We start from the raw sequence: 14,818 nt of genomic DNA, 5'->3' as shown, positions 1-14,818 counted from the left end.
CACACACACACACACACACACACACACAAGCATGCAGGATTCAAGATTCCAGAAGGACTCAATGATAAATTCATGCTCAATTGGACGAGCACAAACCTGTACTTAGTGAATTAAATATTGACTCATATGTTTGGCCACAGCTTGGGATCAGAGTCTGGCAAACATAAGCACAGCGATTCATTTTTCCGGACTATTTTTCATGACCGGGGGAAGGTTATTCATCACTTTGCAGGGGTGAAACAGCTGCATTTCAGAGAAAATGTCAGTCCTCATAACCGGAGCCGTAGTGTGCAGTAATTCATAGTTTCCCCCCGTTGCAGAGGTAAAATGATAGAAATTGCTCACTGGATCATATGAAGCAGCAAACTGGGCTCAGTTCTGGGCAAAAATAGTTCTTTCTGCACCTGATTTGATGCTTTTAGTGGTTCCTTCTGCCGTGAAGAAGTAACAGGACTCAGGATAATGTGACGTGGCACCAGCAGAGCCGCACTAGTAAAACAGTGTTTATGGCAACCTAATGATGAAAGATGCTTCCTGTCGAGTCTTTACAGTCCGTTCCAGGGCATCATCCCGCAGATAAACCCATGCTTTAAGTGAGGGAGACGAGTGGAGCAGGAGGTGAGGTGTGAAGTTATTCTGGCAGCTCTAGAAATGAGAGGACTGACCCGCTTTGATCGGGATTTTCTGCCGTAATGACGCGACAACAGAGGCCACGACGGTCACCGTGTGATTTATAGATTCTTCTGAGGTCGCTTGTGACATTAAAGCCGCATGGATTTCTGGATTCCCCAGACTGCTAACATTAAGATTCAGACACTTTCAGGTGAATAACATTAAATAAAACAAAAAAGAAAATGTGGCTAAGATCTGCTAACTAAGTCAGCCTGGTTATGATCACTGGGTGGATTTAACGGGAATGAAGGACGGGTCAGGTCACAACATCTGCTGATCATTTGCATTCGCGGCTGAAATGAGCTTCCTCCGTAGGGTGGCTGGGCTCTCCCTTAGAGAGGGGGAGAAGCTCTGCCATCCAGGAGGAGCTCGGAGTAGAGCCGCTGCTCCTCCATGTTCAGAGGAGCCAGATGAGGGGGCTTGGACACCTAGTTAGGATGCCCCCTGGACGCCTCCCTGGTGAGGGGTTCAGGGCATGTCCCTCCGGTAGGAGACCCCCGGGAAGACCCAGGACACGTTGGAGAGACGATGTCTCTCGACTGGTCTGGGAACGCCTGGGGATCCCCCCGGATGAGCTGGATGGATGCATGGATACATGGATGCATGGATGGATGGACGGATGCATGGATGGATGGATGGATGCATGGATGGATGGATGAATGGGTGGGTGGGTGGATGGATGGATGGATGCATGGATGCATGGATGGATGGACGGATGCATGGATGGATGGATGAATGGGTGGGTGGGGTGGATGGATGGATGGATGGATGGATGGGTGTATGGATGGATGGATGGATGGGTGGGTGGGTGGATGGATGGATGGATGGATGGATAGATGGATGGATGGATAATGGATGGATGATGGATGGATGGATGGATGGATGGATGGATGGATGGATGGATGGATGGATGGATGGATGGATGGATGGGTGGATGGATGGATGATGGGTGGATGGATGGATGGATGGATGGATGATGGATGGATTGATGGATGGATGGATGATGGATGGATGGATGGATGATGGATGGATGGATGGATGATGGATGGATGGATGGATGGATGGGTGGTGGATGGATGGATGGATGGATAGATAGATAGATAGATGGATGGATGGATGATGGATGGATGGATGATGGATGGATGGATGGATGGATGATGGATGGATGGATGGATGATGGATGGATGGATGGATGGATGGATGGATGGATGGATGGATGGATGATGGATGGATGGATGGATGGATGGATGGATGGATGGATGGATGGATGGATGGATGGATGGATGATGGATGGATGGATGGATGGATGGATGATGGATGGATGGATGATGGATGATGGATGGATGGATGGATGGATGGATGGATGGATGGATGGATGATGGATCACCGCTCACCTTGTTTGTTGTGTACGTTTACTTGCTCGTCTTATTTGGATTTTCCTCATTATCGCCGTCTCTGCTACTGTTTTCTCTTTACGTGATAATTGGCTTTGATATCAAGAGAATTCTCCTGCGAGGGAAGAGAGCGATTACGTGTCTTCATGGCTGCGTCTAATTGCCTCTTCCGCTCCGACGTACAGATGTGTCCAGGGGTTTTCAGACACCCGCGGAGGCCCGACAGCACCGAGATGACGAGTCCACCCGCAAATATTTATTTGAAGTGGCGGATTAACGTTGGTATTTGACAACAAGTCTGGGAATCTGGGAACAAGGAATGTATCAGATGTGCGCTGAAACTTCATCTCATCTCATCTCATTTTCTACCGCTTGTTCCTCCACTGAGGGTCGCGGGGGAGCTGGAGCCTATCCCAGCTCAATGGGCGGAGGCAGGGTACACCCTGGATTGGTCGCCAGTCAATCGCAGGGCTAACACATACAGACACACAACCATTCACTCTCACACTCACGGGCAATTTAGAGTTTCCAATTAGCCTAATCCCCAATCATGCATGTCTTTGGACTGTGGGAGGAAGCCGGAGTACCCGGAGAGAACCCACGCAGGCACAGGGAGAACATGCAAACTCCACACAGAAAGTCCCCAATCAGTCCCAACCGGGGATCGAATCCGGGGCCTTCTTGCTGTGAGGCAACAGTGCTAACCACCACACCACCGTGCCGCCCCCTGTGCGCTGAAACTTTCATTTTTTAATCTTCTTTCCTGCCCTGAGGGGCATTTTTAAGAGGGAGGCGGTTCCAGGTTGTGTCACCATGAATGGGTATCAGCCGTCCAGGCCGGGTCGCCCCGCTCCTCCGTCCCTGGTGTCTCAGGCATCGCTCTGCTGATGATGGGGCAGTTTGTGGCAACAGCAGACTCTGATTTCTACCCCGGGATGAACCTTTTCCCCCTCTTGGGCTCTCTTATCTCCCCCCAGTGTCGGCCAGCGACTGTGACTCTGGGGAGAACGCCGATCTGACCTATTACACGCTCAGTCCGGACTTCATCATTTCCCCCCACGGGACCATTTTCCCGGCCGGGCCTCTGGACTACGAGAGGATGAACCACCTGTACGAGTTTGTGGTGATGGCGGTTGACAAAGGCGAGGTCCCCCGAACCGGAACCACCACGGTGCGGATCCGAATGGCCAACGTCAACGACGAGGCGCCCGACTTCTCCCAGCACGTGTAAGTGGCCTTCGCTGTTTTCTCTCTGTCCAAATCAGCTCGGCTAAACCTGAGAACGGTGGTTTTGCTTTGATCTGAATGTGTGTGTCTTTCATCCACTCACGTCTCTCCGATCTGATCGTTTAAACGTTTTTGTTTACTGGATTTAGTGTTGTTTTGTGAACCAACTTTAAAGCATTTTTCCTTTTGACGTTTCAAGAAGTCCAAGTTACGACTCTAATCACGAAAAAGCTGCGTTTCCTTTCATTAATGTTGGTCCCTTAGCTCCTGTCGCTCCAGCCCGTGGACGCCGTCCAGCACATGGACATTGTCCAGCACGTGGACACATATCAGGGTTCTTTGTAGGCTCTGTGCTAAGCTTCTCTGGGCAATGACGTTATCTAAGGTTTCAATTAATATATAAACTATATGTTCATTATTATTGGATTCTTCATATTCGTGTCTCAACTGAGATTTCAAGTTTTCAGCGCCGTTATAGGACACGAGCCAAAGTGGTCCAGACACATCTGCAGGTAGAAGAGGTGGCAGCGCTAATTGGCGTGACTTTAGCAGCGTGCTAATTAGCATCTCTGACTGCACAGTAGGTGTCTGGAGGCAGGAAGGCTGATGAGATGGGTCAGACACCTTTTAGCGTTACAAATACAGTATATTTGTTATTTTGTGTGTGTGTGTGTGTGTGTGTGTGTGTGTGTGTGTGTGTGTGTGTGTGTGTGTGTGTGTGTGTGTGAGTGTGTGAGTGTGCGTGTGTGCGTGCGCGTCTTTTCTCATCAGTTCAGCTCCTCGCAGCTGCTTTCCGGTCCAGTATCACAGATGCATTACCCACAATTCCAGGGCTTCCGTGATTCCTACACCTTTTTAATTGGTTTGATATTTCTAGCAAAAAGCTGGGCTGATTTTGGGATGTTTGTGTGTGTGTGTGTGTGTGTGTGTGGGGGGGGGGGGGGGGTTGTCGGGGGGGGTTCAATCAGTCATACCCATCAGCACTCAGAATGCCCTGAGCTCCCAGTTTTTGTCTCCCCAGTAAAATTGAGAATATTCACGGAAAATGGACTGAATGATGCAGTTGTAATCCCTCTGACACACACACACACACACACAGACACACACAGGGCTGCAGGGTCATCGATGCAGACACAAATGTGCATGCCTCCATTTGTACGCACACACACGCGCACAGTCACTCCAGGGAACGCACAAATAACAGTGTTAATCTTTGCAGAAACAGATATAGCAGATTAAATTTGAAACGGTAAAAAACGAAGAAAGGGAGGAAGTCATGTGGAAAATCTGGACTATCTGAACCGACTCCCGGGTCTGGAAGGGAAAAACATATTAGCCTACATATCTAGCAAGCCTTCACCAGCTCGTGACGCAGCGCCGCAGCATCCTCTCGGCCCGTTGTTGAACACATCATCATCTTCATGGCTGCCCACATTCTCCACATCAGCCTATTGTTGCCTGACTAATGCGGCTCCATGGCAACACTGTCAGTCAGGAAAGTTCCAGCCGTTTGGATCTGGTGTTTGTTCTGTGGCACCAGTTGGGTTTCCATATTTTCCCGAGGTAGAAATGCCTCTTTGCTGCAGATATCGCCCGATAAACACGGCGACCCGCCTAAAAAGGCGATTAAAATCAAGACCAACGTCCTCCGCTGGACGTGCTGTCACATCTGTATCACTGAGCCGTAAACATTCCCGTAAACGCTCTTAAACAGTAAATGTTCAGTGATCATGAGGACCTCAGAAATGTTCCTGTTCTCCTGGTTACATCAGCGAAAACATTAAATTCATTAAAAATAAGGAGAAATCCAGGCGAGAAATAGAAACATGCTGTTATTGGCACAGTTCTACGGGGCCAGAGGCTAGCAAACAAAGCTAACAAAGAAATTAGTTCAAATAATTGACTTCAAATTATTAAAGTAATTAATTTCACGCCTGATATCAGGCATCAGCCTGGAGGGTCCTCCGTCCACTGGGATCAACCCACCCCCTCCATCCTCCAAAAAAAGAAAAAAAGCCAAGCAAATTGGTTAAAAAGTAATTAGTGAATGGTGGCGTATGACAGAGGTGGTTCCTCGATTGATCGCGGTATCGATCCGAACAAATGAGACTGCTGGTCCGGCCAGACTGTTGTTAGAAAAGGGCGTCTGTCTTTGGTCCGATCTGATGGGATTTTTTTTAACTTGCTATTTAGCTTTATGTGTGAGCAGGACACCAGGAACAACCAGAGCTGCTGGTTGGTGTTTGGTACCAATCATCCTGAACCGGGTCCTCGCTGGGAGTTCACCCCGCCGCCGTTGTTGGAGCCGTTATGGCCAATCCAGCCGTACTTTGGATCCAAACGAGCTTTTTTCATTAGCTCCTGCCAAATAGATGAATTGGCCATTATTTAGGTACTTAACAATGATCCACTGAACGCAGCGCGTGAAGCAGGTGCAGGAGGGGCGTTTGAGTTCAGCCGCCGCCGGCGGACGGGGAGGTGCTGCGGAATTAGGAGGCCCTGATAAGATCAATGGGATATTACAGTCGAGACAAAATTAAAAGCTGAATGAGCTTCTTATTGATGGCTCCATCTATTATCTGGTGAAATCTGCTGTGTGCAATCTGTGTGTCACCATTCAAAGGCAGCATGAGTGAGAGGTTCCTCACTGATCCTGGATCAGCACCACCGTGATCCTCAGCAGCCTGAGTGACGCCGGCCGAGCACGGCCGACTGGTCAGGACGCAGCTGTGACTTTGCCATCAAGCTGGAGGCCCGGGTGCAGACGGAGATTCAGCTGGAATAAATACCTACAATTAGCTAATGAGCTTTCAGATCATCCAGATCACCCATCCATCCATCCATCCATCCATCCATCCATCCATCCATCCATCCATCCATCCTATCCATCCATCCATCCATCCATCCATCCATCCATCTATCCATCCATCCATCCATCCCATCCATCCATCCATCACCACCCCTCCATCCATCCATCCCTCATCCATCCATCCATCCATCCATCCATCCCTTCATCCATCCATCCATCCATCCATCCATCCATCCATCCATCCATCCACCCACCCATCCATCCAACCATCATCCATCCATCCATCCATCCAACCATCATCCATCCATCCATCCATCCATCCATCCATGGGGGATCTTGGTAATAGATGTGACCCAGTGGTCACTCGCTGAGCTCCAGCCCAGCCGTGACTGCAGCCCCCCCCCCCAGTCTGAGCTGTGTGTCCAGACAGAAGCATCTCCTCTGTCAGTTCACACAAAAAAGCCTCTGAAGTGTCTGAAACACCTACATGATTTACAGGATTTAATCCTCAGCTTCCTGTTTGGAGGAAAGATGGACTGGAAGCAACAACTGCTGCCAGCCAAGTATTGACTGAAGGGGTCTGGAAACTTTCAGCCATAAAATGTTAGCATCTTTTTAGTTATATTTAAAATGAGTTGGTTTTTGGTGTTTATATATATATATATATAATTATTTTCTGTTTCAATTCTGTAATTTGGAGCTATATATTTGGAGCACATAGATTGATGTGAAAAAATGAGAAAAAAAAATCCTTTTTTCATTTAGGCTGCAGCATAAAAGGGTGTGTTCTCCAGAATAATGGCGAAATCCAGACGTGGCTGAAGTGTCTCGATTATGACAGCACGTCATTGATGTAACAGAAAGATGCGAATTGAACTGTTATTTAACCAACAGCGGCCGTGTCCATTAACAAATGAATGCCAAGGCAAAGTGGCTTTTAGGTTAGTTTGGTTCTGTTTCGTCAAACATCCAAAGATTTGGACTTTCTTGAGGGATAAACACACTAACGAGGTTCAAATGGAGAACCAACTGGCTACTGCTTGTGTTTGTTACACACCTGGGATTTGTAGTGTCTTTACATCCCTCAACATGTTCTCTTTTACGCCCGTGTGCTGGAGAAAGTGTTGATTCAGTGTTTCCGCGTCTTTTTATCAGATATCGAACCTTCGTCTCCGAGGATGCGGGTCCCAACACTTTGGTGGCAACAGTTCTGGCCAAGGACCCGGATGGAGATGGCATCACCTACAAGATCACCTCGGGAAACGAGGAAGGAAACTTTATCATCGACAGCCAAAAAGGTCGGTCGGTCGGTCAGTCGGTCGGTCGGTCGGTCGGTCGGTCTGCCTGCCTGCCTGCCTACCTGTCTGCCTGCCTGCCTACCTGTCTGTCTGTCTGCCTACCTGTCTGTCTGTCTGTCTGTCTGTCTGTCTGTCTGTCTCTGTCATAAACGTTAACATTGTGTTACTGAATGAACGAATGCGTCGCATTTATCGAGCTGCAGACCCTAAATCTAGTCATTTAATTGTTATTGTACTTTAAAACCAGATCTTAAAAGGATAAAAGATATGAAATGAGGCACTTTATTAAGTGTGTAACAACATTTGTCATTTACAAACTCCAATGTCCTTAATGTAATGAGCTACGTACTGGAGGAATACCAGCTCAGCAGAATGAGCCGTTCCGTATTCTGACTCTGTTCCATCAAGGATGGAGAGGCTTAAACAAGCGTGGTTTGGAACAGCTGGGACATATTACCCTGATCTCAATACCAAATAAGTATTTATATGAGACACAGGTGATATATACCGGCAGGGAGGGGGGGTGTCAGGGCCTGCCAGGCCTCCTCTGCTGGCATATGAATATATCTGAATCACAGATTAGATTTTATCCAATTCCAAATTGTCTGCCCACTTCCGTTCATAGCTTTTCCGATGGTTTGTGCTGCTTCCAGACGTGTATTTTCATATTAAAGCATTTAACCAATCACATTTCAGCCATCGTTTGTTGCCAGGCAGGGTCAAAGATGTCTGCCCGGAGGCCTTCACAATCTGTACTGCAGGCCTTCTAACTCGGAATAAATGTGGCTGAAAGTGTTGCTTTAAGCAATCACAATTTGATTTGGTGCCGCTAGGACCCTCTAGCAGGTGGCAACGTCACCGTATTCAGACCCGTTGACTGGATGGTCAGAGAGAAAACTAGCCAAAGCTAGCAAACTGCATGGGCAGGCGCGAGTGTCAATATTAGCATCGATAGCGATAGAAATGATGGAACGCAGGAATTATCTGTACCACAGCATAACTGGACTGTTTTTGAGGAAAGAGGATGGATTTTTGTCTCCAACTAATCCGAATTCTTGGTGAGTAAAATGCTGCTATTTTCCTAAAGCTTATTGCAGGTTCATGAGGTTATTATTGATGTTTTTTTTGTGTCGTGGCTGTAGCAGCAGTAGAAGGAGACCTCTTCACCCCTGCTTTGTTCATTCAGTAAAGACATTTATCGTGGCTCCAGGAGCTCTCTATCTGCACTACAACAGCTCTTTATACTGTATTTCTGTATAATAAGATGTTTTTTTTATTACCATAGAGTAGTTATTGAGGGGTTGATTGATTCAGGAGCATGACTGAGGGTCTGCCACAGGTTTACATCCTCTATTCCAATATTGTGGACTTCATATTGTGAACATTTAATGGTGCACGTATCTGTGTTATTGTTTTTTTTACTATTTTCTTCACTATTCATTTGTTTGGCCCTCATCTGGTTGTGGAAAAGGGTGGATCGGTGTGACAGAATGTTCTGCGTCCTAACTGTTGCAGAGTGAAACTCACCATTTTCAACACTGGGCGATGTTCAGCTGCCTTTTCTTCTTCTTACGCCAGCGGTTCGATTGTAAGGTACCGCAGTGTTGTTGGGAAGTGAAGAACAAATGATCCAGTTTGAAAAAGAGGGCACATTTTTGGAGCAGGGGCAGACTGACGGGTGAAGGCTAGTTCACTTCAAAGCTGGTTGCTAATCGAGCCAAAGGTCTCGTAAACATTGAAAGCTTTACAGAAAAGTGTTTGTATGAAGCAAAAGAGTTGGAAACTACCAACAGCAGACAGTAAGAATAAACAACACTTGTTGGGAATGGCCAAAACCAGGCCATTCTGGGTTGATTGGACTCTGAGATGTGAACATATGAATATATTTGACGAATATATTTGTTATTTACATCGTAGTTACCACTATAAAGTTTTTATTACTTTGGTGGAGTCTGGACCTCATTTCAACCCCCTTCCAAGCTTTGACATGTCTGATATAGAAGAACCAAGACTGTGGGTTCCTATTTCTCATATAAAGTGTAAATCCGTTCAACCACAGTGATCCTATATTGCATCGCAGCACTTTTAAATATTTAATAACATATTTGAGGACTTTATACCAGGAAGACCCTTCAGCTGTGCAGAGACACAAATATTGCACAATAACAAAACTTACTGGGATATTACAATTATGGGGCCTTGGACCACTGGTTAATATGCTTCAGTACCGGACTACAAACCTACACACTTTAATTTTAAGGGTGCAGATTTGCAAGTGTGTTTTGGTGCACGTAAACAAAATGTAGTAACCTCCCAGTATAGAGTGCTACGTAGCAGAATAACACACACACCGTGGTGTCGAGGGAGTAAATGTGGTTGTTAGTGAAGTCAGCATTTATGGTGCCATTTTGGTGATGTGCAGAGTAAGCAGACGTAATTGTGAGCCCATAGGAAGGACGGGGAGGAAGAGAGTTACGTTCAACAAGGGCCGACTCACCTCTGTCAGTCCCTCTCCAAGTTCTCGCCGCAGGACCGCCCATCTGGGGGTGACAGTGATGCGAGAGTCACATGACCTATGTCCATTTTTGTCCAACCATGATCTCAGAACTCTTCAGGATCGGGTCACATAAGCAACACCAGGCCCGTTCCCGGCTTCAGACCCAGGCCTGCTTAGGGAAAAAGAGCAGATTTCACGTCACTGTGTTAAAATTTGGGTCGCATCTGGGTTAAAGAAAGGCATTTTTTTAACACCTGAAGGAGAATTAAACTAAAGTGCTCAGAACCATCCAGCTAGTTTGTTACGGACTCACTGAAACTTGTCTTTTCTTTCCAGACAAGCAGAAGCTTATAGTTAAGAAAATCTCTCCTGTGATCCTCAGGATAAATCAGCCACCTTAATGGCACCTTTAAAACTGCCTTTTAGGGAGATGGGTAAAAAGAAACATCACAGGATATTTAATTCATTCATTTCATGATCATGGTGACAGCTTTCGATCATTTCACTAATATCGTTATAGCAATGTCACCTCGGGCTTTTAAAATAACTGCCTGGTTGTCATTGTAAGATTAGGTTAAATTCCAACAAATGTCTGGGAATTTCAGCAGTTAACATATTCCCCTCGCTGTGTATAAAGGTCCACTGAATATGTATGGGCTATTTTTTTTATAAATATGCTAACATTTATCTGAAATGAGAAAACATGCTGTTTTAATTGAAGTCAGACCATCATCGCCTCTATACAATAGAAAGCTCAGTAATGAAGCCCTTTCTCCATGTAATGGTTTAATAAGTACCTTCAGAAGTGATGGATTTGTGGACAAGTCTCTGGACAGGAGACACACTGATGTCATCTGATGCAGTTGGACAAAGAAAAGTTTAACTTGTGCATAAATAATCAAATGCACTACACGCTCATAAGTGTGCAACACTAATGCTTCTGATATAATCGGATATCAGCTTTCAAACGGACCAATATTTGCTCATTAAATCTGTATTATGAACCACCCACACACCAGTCTCCATCATCTTACTGTCTCTGCCACTGATGAGAATCATTTCTTGTCTCTCCGTCCATCTCATTCTCTTACAGCCTGCTCCTCAAGATAAATGTGCTCCAATCATTCAGGCAATTGTTCTCTCCCCTTCCGGCAGCAGCAGCAGCAGCCCTGTTGGCCTCCCTCTGTGTTCATCTGTCTGTTACTCAGCCTAAAATACAACCTGTTTCTCTCAGATTCAAAGCAACCATTAGGATCTGAACAGTCAATATGATGATCACACTTCCTGTTGTCACTCATAGATATACCATATAAAAAAGCCCTTTGCTACACAGGGATGGGGGGGGCATTTAGCTAAAGAGGAAAAGCTGTTGCCAATAAAAACACTTTAATCAATTGGTATTTTCCTGTGTTGAGCTACAAAAACATTCTGGGTAATGAGAGAGTGGATGGCTCCTATTTTTGCTGGCCATTTCATTTTTCCCCCTGAACTGCTCACCTCACGTCCATTTCGGTTGCTCCGATACGCTGACCTGCTTCCTATTCCGCCTTTACATAACCAATCCACACTGTTTGGCCCTCGTCCTTCTCCTCATTGTTGTTCCCTCTGGCAGATGCATTGTTTTTCTCCTCGTTTGTGTTTTGTATCTGTTGGTTTCCGTTTGTTGTGGAGCGATGCTGATTAGAAGTATTTTCCTTTCATTTCTGTTAGTCCACCTTGGTCCTCTGTGCTGTCTCTCGCCCATCCAGGGCTTCATCCTTTTCCCTTCTGGCTGCATTTATGTGAAGTGACATCTGCTCAGTGAACCCAGAGGAAACATCTTCTCCAGCTCCATTTCCTAATGATATGTGCTGGCCATGTGCACAGCATAATACAGGCACATGCACACGTGTATTTCCATACACCACCACCTTCCAAAATAAAAGAATACACAAATAAACTGAGAGAACGACACTGGTCCAGAGAAACATCCAGCTATGGCCATGAACCCATGCTACAGGGACACGTACTGTATTTAGTCGATTAGACCTGGTGCTTGCTGCGTTCTGTCCTCAGAATATCCTGAAAGCTCTTCCGTGTTCATTTTAAACCACTTACACAGCATGTGGTGCTCTCATCTAAGGCTTTTAGGACCTATTAGATGTTTATACCACAGTGAGGTGGACTGAGTCGCGATCGGACCACAGGGCGCCTCCGGTGCTCCCTGCATATGTAACACCGTGAGCAGGACGTAGCCTCTCTTTATGTCGGCCCGCTGCCTTTTCCTGAACCGGTCGCATTTATTCGGCCTTCTGTCTCAATTCATTAAGCATGACTGGCCTCTCTGCACCGCTGGAGCAGCGTGGGTGGACAAAGACACGGGCTGGCTAGTGCGCGCACGCTTCATGCATATTTGCCGGAGACTTCCTCGCGTCTCTGCTCCAGCAGCTCCCTGATGTTTGTGACCCCTGCACGCCTTTATGCTTAATGTCCCGCAGCTGTCGGCGCCACGACGGCGACTGTTTACTTTTGTTTGAAATCTGCAATTTCTGTTTCCTGGTTTTAAAGCAGATTATTGTGGAGAGAGTCGTGGAGTAGGGGTCGCACTTCAGCTGTGCGTTCGTCGGAGGTGCTTTCTCCTTCGTTTGTCACCATTCTCTTCTTCTGCTCCTCATCATCTTCATCATCTTATCCTTTATCCCTTATCTTTATCTCTTATCCTTTACACACTTGCTCTTTCATTCTTTCATAGTTTTTAACCTTTGTGAGGGTTCAGAATCCTTCATGCTCAAGAGTCTAAAAGAGTCAAGATTTCTTTGCATGAAGATTATTATATTAAACACAAAGAATTATTCAGGAGTGACTCCGATGTTCTGATGTTACTGGGATCGGCCCCCCAAAAGCATATCTGTCTAAACAATTAAAGGAGCCAAAACCTGAACAAACAGCGTCAAAACAATGATACGCGTTGACTGATGGTACGTCAGGAAACAGGAACTTCTTTGAAGCACAACGTCAAATTTACTGTTCCTGTGAAGTTTGTCAGTAGCAGCTTCAAAGAAGCCAAACCAGTTCAGCCGGGTGCTATAACGGTTCAACACTTTTAGGGATAAGAGCAGATAAAGTCACTCATGAGTGAATTAATGACTGTAAAAAGCCAACCGAACCCCCCGCAGAAAGCAGCCGAGCTGATGTGAATGTTCTGTTCCAGAACATTGTCCAGGAAAAACAAATTGAAATAGCTGGAACGGGTCTTTGAATGCCACCGGCACGCTGAAGTTTCCCCCAGTGACAGCAGCATTGTGTTGTGGAGCAGCGGTCTCCTGGGGCCTGTTACTACAGGTAATGTCTGAGAAAAAAAACTACCAGGCATCAAAGAAATAGGCCCTGAAAAGCTGCTCTGTGCCAAGATGCTGTCCTGGAATCCCCGCACAAAACTCCAGTTTTTAAAAATAATTCAGAACACCGGGGGAAACCGGCGCTCAGTAAAGAACGTAGAAACATCAGCATGAAATGTCACTGCGTTGAGCCTGAGTCGGTCCTGTCAGGGTAATAAACGGGGATAGTATAGCGTTACCTTCACATGTGCCGTCTGTGCCTGGAGGCACAGTTTTGTCCACTTACGTCTGCCGCTGTAGCTGTAAATCATAATCAGTTCTCCCACCCCACCCCCTCACACACACACACACACACACACACACACACACAGATACTATACCAAAAACATGTAATTTCCTGATGGGTTTCATCCAGTTAATGTATTAAAACAATAACATATAATACAACCTGGACTAATAATATCAATAATAAGGCGATTAGACACTTCTAAGATGGGGAAAAAATCTATATATCTGTGTTCTGTTGCATCATTTTCCTTGGTGTGGAAAGCAGAGATAGAATGTAAAGCCATGCGTACATATTTATGGTAAACATGCATATAAGTCCAATTTCAGCATCTTTGTGCCACGGCAGCCAAATGCCTGACAGACGCAACACCTTCCCTTGTTCTTTGATGATAAGGAGGATGTAATAAAAAACAGACTCGTGCACACACACACACACACACACACACACACACACTTGCACACCCAATGTAAACAGAGCACCAGAGGGTGAGATGAATACAGAGTGGAGGAGGGTCATTCAAAGCCGCGAGTGGGCTGGAGATGAGTCGCCTACACTGAACTGAGTCTGGCAAGGAGGAAAAAAGGAAAGAGATGGAATACATGAAAGATTATTCTAAATTTGAATCCCAGCTGCATTAAATTCCGGCGTGCTCTTTTAAGGTGAATGGCCACACGTCTGATCGAAGCTGTGGCCACTACTGGCCAGCACTCACATGCCAAATATGCCCATCTATTAATTTTGTTATATTAAGTCGTTGAAAACAAAACAGTCTCAACGTCCAAGGTTGGTTTCAGCGGACAAGATAATCCCGTGTCTCCCATTCTCAGAGTCCTCGTGATGTTTTCCTCCAATCAGGCTTCTGTCCTGCCACTCGGCCATAAAGCACAAGAGTCTTTATCTGCTGCTGTTGTCTGTTCTTAACTCAACATCACCACCACTGGACTCTAGAAGAATGGAGACGTGTTCTCTGGAGTAACGAAATGTGCTGGGTTGCCCGGGGTGGCTGTCCAGCAGTTCCACTGAAAGGAACTCTTAATGCTTCAGCATGCCAAGACATTTGGACAGTTCCATGCTCCCAAATTAGTTAATAAATGTGTTGTCAGTCAAAAGTTAGAGAAAGTTAATGGATAAGAGGACATAGTATTCTTGCTAAAAGCAGGTCTGAATGAGAATTTACAATCTGCCTGATGCAAGAGTGCAGATGTGGAAGCAGCAGCTGAAGGGACCCTGTAAATCAAAGCACCCTGAAACACAATGCTGTCCTGGAATCAGGCAGAGCTGCAGGATGTGGCTTTATAATGGGAAGGTTGAGAGT

At 46.1% G+C, this 14,818-nt stretch overlaps 1 protein-coding gene across 1 annotated transcript in view; it reads left to right on the top strand.

Annotated features, from left to right (window-relative positions):
* LOC115251978 (neural-cadherin-like) overlaps positions 1–14,818 on the top strand; it is a 103,813-nt gene that overhangs the window by 62,864 nt on the left and 26,131 nt on the right. The window contains 2 exon segments of the mRNA XM_029846033.1: positions 3,044–3,293; positions 7,258–7,400. Of these exon segments, the coding sequence (XP_029701893.1) occupies positions 3,044–3,293; positions 7,258–7,400 (393 nt within the window).

This window comes from Takifugu rubripes, chromosome 13 (assembly GCF_901000725.2).
Source record: "Takifugu rubripes chromosome 13, fTakRub1.2, whole genome shotgun sequence".
Taxonomy (NCBI): Eukaryota; Metazoa; Chordata; class Actinopteri; order Tetraodontiformes; family Tetraodontidae; genus Takifugu; species Takifugu rubripes.
The sequence above is the reverse complement of the archived record's forward strand: the minus strand, read 5'-3'. Positions and strand labels throughout refer to the sequence as shown.